General features: G+C 44.9%; 1 protein-coding gene across 1 annotated transcript in view; it reads right to left on the reverse strand.

Annotated features, from left to right (window-relative positions):
- The window catches only part of RFC4 (replication factor C (activator 1) 4, 37kDa), a 15,744-nt gene extending 13,367 nt beyond the window's left edge, over positions 1-2,377 (reverse strand). Inside the window, exons 1-2 of the mRNA XM_004675077.2 lie at positions 2,131-2,377; positions 727-869 (exon numbers count right to left, since the gene is read on the reverse strand). Of these exons, the coding sequence (XP_004675134.1) occupies positions 727-857 (131 nt within the window). The 5' untranslated portion in view covers positions 858-869; positions 2,131-2,377. The remainder of the gene's footprint in view (positions 1-726; positions 870-2,130) is intronic.
- Between the last annotated feature and the right edge of the window lie 1,023 nt (positions 2,378-3,400).

The following is a 3,400-nucleotide window of genomic DNA, read 5'->3' on the forward strand; positions in this document are numbered from 1 at the left end:
TAATAGCTTATTTTTACATCATTTTGTGCATTTTTCCAATGCACAATGGTTTTTAAGGACAATGTCAAAACAAAGCAAATCATCCCCCTTTTAAGTAGAAAAGGTGATCAAAACTGATTATATGACAAGAGTGGTCCTCAGGGAAATAGTTGGTTATGGGTTCCCTGCCCCACCCAAGGGAGAGTAGAACTGAGCAGGGAAGAGAAGCTGGAGACTGTGGAAGGGAAGAGAAAGGGTGCAGAGAGCCAGAAGGAAACCCAACGGAGGCATATGGAGCAGAGATGTGAAGAAATTGCACTTGCTTTTTAGTCCTGGATTGGTTGAAACAGATGTGGGTGAGAGACCTGTGGGGAGTTTAACATTGGCAGTGTTGATCTTGATTTTGCTCTTTTCGCCCCAGACTTGTTTGGCTGTTTCTGTCCCTTTCCTATGGGGTCCCACCAAAGGGGCCTTAGACTTGGGGCAGCCAAACTCTGTTTGGCTGGACATTTATTTACCCACGAGGGAATGGGTAGGTTTGGTGCTTGATTTGGAAACTATATTCTGTCATTTTTGTATTGTACACTAACTGTATTAAAGTTCTTTTTCATTAAAGGTCTTACATGTTTTGTCTTGACGTAGCAGATGGCAGAACCTACTTAGAGCAGGCAGCTTTGTGGGTTCTGGGGTACCCCTTGCCCTGTCCTGTTAATAGTTAAATTATTTCAAGAACAAAAGCATTCTTACTATTTTTCCACCCATGGCACAGGTTTGGCTTTCTTGTTCTCTCCACTGTTTCCTGCAGAGGCAGCAATTCCACGATCCTTAGCCAATGGTGGTTTAGTACTGATAGATGCACCTTTTAGAAATGCCTGCATGGTTACTTCACCCTTACCAGGTGCAAGAGAAAAAAGAAAAGGCACTTTTGAAACCATTATGAGGACACACAGTCTGAAAGTACACTTAATCTTGTGCAAAGAGATTATAGCAATGATCACTAAGTAAAATATATTATCCCCTGACCTAGTACCTTCTGACTGCACAGCTCTGAGGAATAGATGTGAAAATGCTTAAGGAACTAGAATCTACTTATAATAAGGGAGTTTCAGAACAAAGCTAAATCTTCTGTCAGAAAATTCTTGGAAGTTCTGGCTTTCTGATAAATGTCGTTAAAGACAAAACTGTCCACAGGCCTCTAGCCTCTTCCATTTCAATCATGGGTCTAGCTTTAGTGCAGATCTGGAATGGATTTAGTAAAGAGGACTGCTGGGGCCAGCAGTCCCACAAATAAAAACCTCCATGTTTTTTGAGCCTAGAGCTCCCCTCATCGGCTTGCTTCACAGACCCTTGACTGCCATTAAAAGCTTTTTTGGATGGGGAATGGAGAACATTTTTCCACTGTTAAAAAACAGGCACAGCTATTTTTCTGATAACTTGCTTAAGTGAATAAATCAAAACAATGATCAAATCTAATCAAGGCAAAGCACTAGTTAAAACAAAAAACAACAGCACTCATACAAAAATCTCACCCAGGAAGCTACTATTATTTGGTAAATTCCAGGAAGCAAAAGGCTGTTTTCGGGGTAGAAAAGTTTGTTAGTGTACCTAAAAATTCCCAGCATTATGACAATTCTATCTTTTCTTTTACTGCTGTATCCTTCAGTGCCGAAAGCAGATACTGGCATAGCGTAATGCACCATAATTCGGTAACTGAATTACCATTTATGAGACTCTGCTTACCCTTTTGTTAAATAAGCGAAGGTCTATTATATAAGGCAAATGAGCTAAAATAATTGTGCAAAGGCCTAATTCTGTGCTTGTAATATTATATTATAATATTATATAATAATATGTATATTATATACATAGTATATATATATATATGACAACTATACCATCAATATCAACAAATAGTTACGGGTTTTAACCTTATAGGACTATTCCATCCATGCTAACTCAAAGCAGGGTTTTGAAAGATAGCTGCATTGAGTAAGCCACCGTTAATAGGGGTGTACGGAGGGGGTAGAAGCAGGCTAGACGGCAGTGCTAATCGGACCCGTGTGCACAAAGACGATTGGGGAAAGGCATCACCGGGGAATTAAGGGCAAGAAAGTGGCGAAAGGAACCCCTCCAATTTATCCGGTAGGTCACCTGTTTCGTCCCGCCGCCGGCGCGCGTTCGGGTGCTACCTGGGCCTTACAGCCGCTAGTCTCCCAGGCGCGCAGGCGCCGAATCGTTCCTGGAACTTCGGGGACAGGGAAAAGGTGAAGGGATGACAGTCTTCACTACGCTTTCCAGTCGGCGATCCCAGGTCCTGGTTGCCCCGGGTCGCCCGATCCGGTCAAGTTTAAGAGTTGGTGCCGTCAGTCATCAGAACAGCCCTAGTTCCCGCCACCAAACGGCGTACCGGGGCAGGGCGGGAATCCGCGACCCTGAGGCGTCATTTCCGGCTTGCGTCACTTCCGGCCCGGCGCAAACCGCGCTCGGCGGGAGCCTTTCTCCTGCTCGGTTTTATTTATGCAAAGGACAGGGCGTACAGACTTTCAGGGGTGCACGAACTGGAGTGGGGTAGAGTAAGGAGGTGTAAGTAAATTCCTCCCTGTTCCCGTGCGTTCCTGCGACTCCAGACTGCGGCGCACGCACACTCGAGTGCGACCGGCCCGGGACAGCCTGGGGCTGAGCACTTGGTTGGCGGTGCCCGCGGAGGTGGGCGGCTGGGTTAAGGCCCTGCGGAACTCTGGGCCTCGCGGCGCACCGAAGGTTCGATACGCGTTACCAGAACCTGAACCCCACTGTGAACTTACTGGTACTCATGGGCGTCGCACTGGCAATGATGCAATTGCTTGTAATCCGACGGACTGAGAAGAGGGCACCCTGAGCATCTCTGTACTGGCCCAACGTTTCTGCTGTAAGGACAGAGATGTCTTAAGAATATCTTACCTTACCCTTTGAGACCTCTTTTACTTCTTTGAGTGCTTGTCCATTCTTGAGGGGGGAGGATCTAGCCATGCTGCTATGGACATTTTCTTTTTAATGTGTCGATTTATTTACATCGTTCTTCATTTTGTGCATTTTATCATCTCAACTGTAATAGCGTGGACTTCTCACCACCAAGGTCATTTTCTAATCCCAGAGTCCTGCCTAGAAAACCATTGAGCAGACACTAAGGTTCTAAGTTTTCATTTAAACACCACCAGACTACCTTCCCCATGGATTCCAGATCAAGTGTCTAAGGCTACCCTTTTTCTATCTTCCTATTGTTAGTATTAGCCCTGAATTTTTAAATCTGACCCTTCTTAAATGCTGCCTTCTCCTCCGCACTTTACTAAATTTACTACTTACTGTAAGCCATAGGCTGATGTGAGTCCTCCCCAAGTGAATACCTTTTAGGTTTTATTTAGTGCAAAGCCAGTATGATGCT

Source organism: Condylura cristata, unplaced genomic scaffold, assembly GCF_000260355.1.
Source record: "Condylura cristata isolate star-nosed mole 26May11 unplaced genomic scaffold, ConCri1.0 scaffold00003, whole genome shotgun sequence".
NCBI lineage: Eukaryota > Metazoa > Chordata > Mammalia > Eulipotyphla > Talpidae > Condylura > Condylura cristata.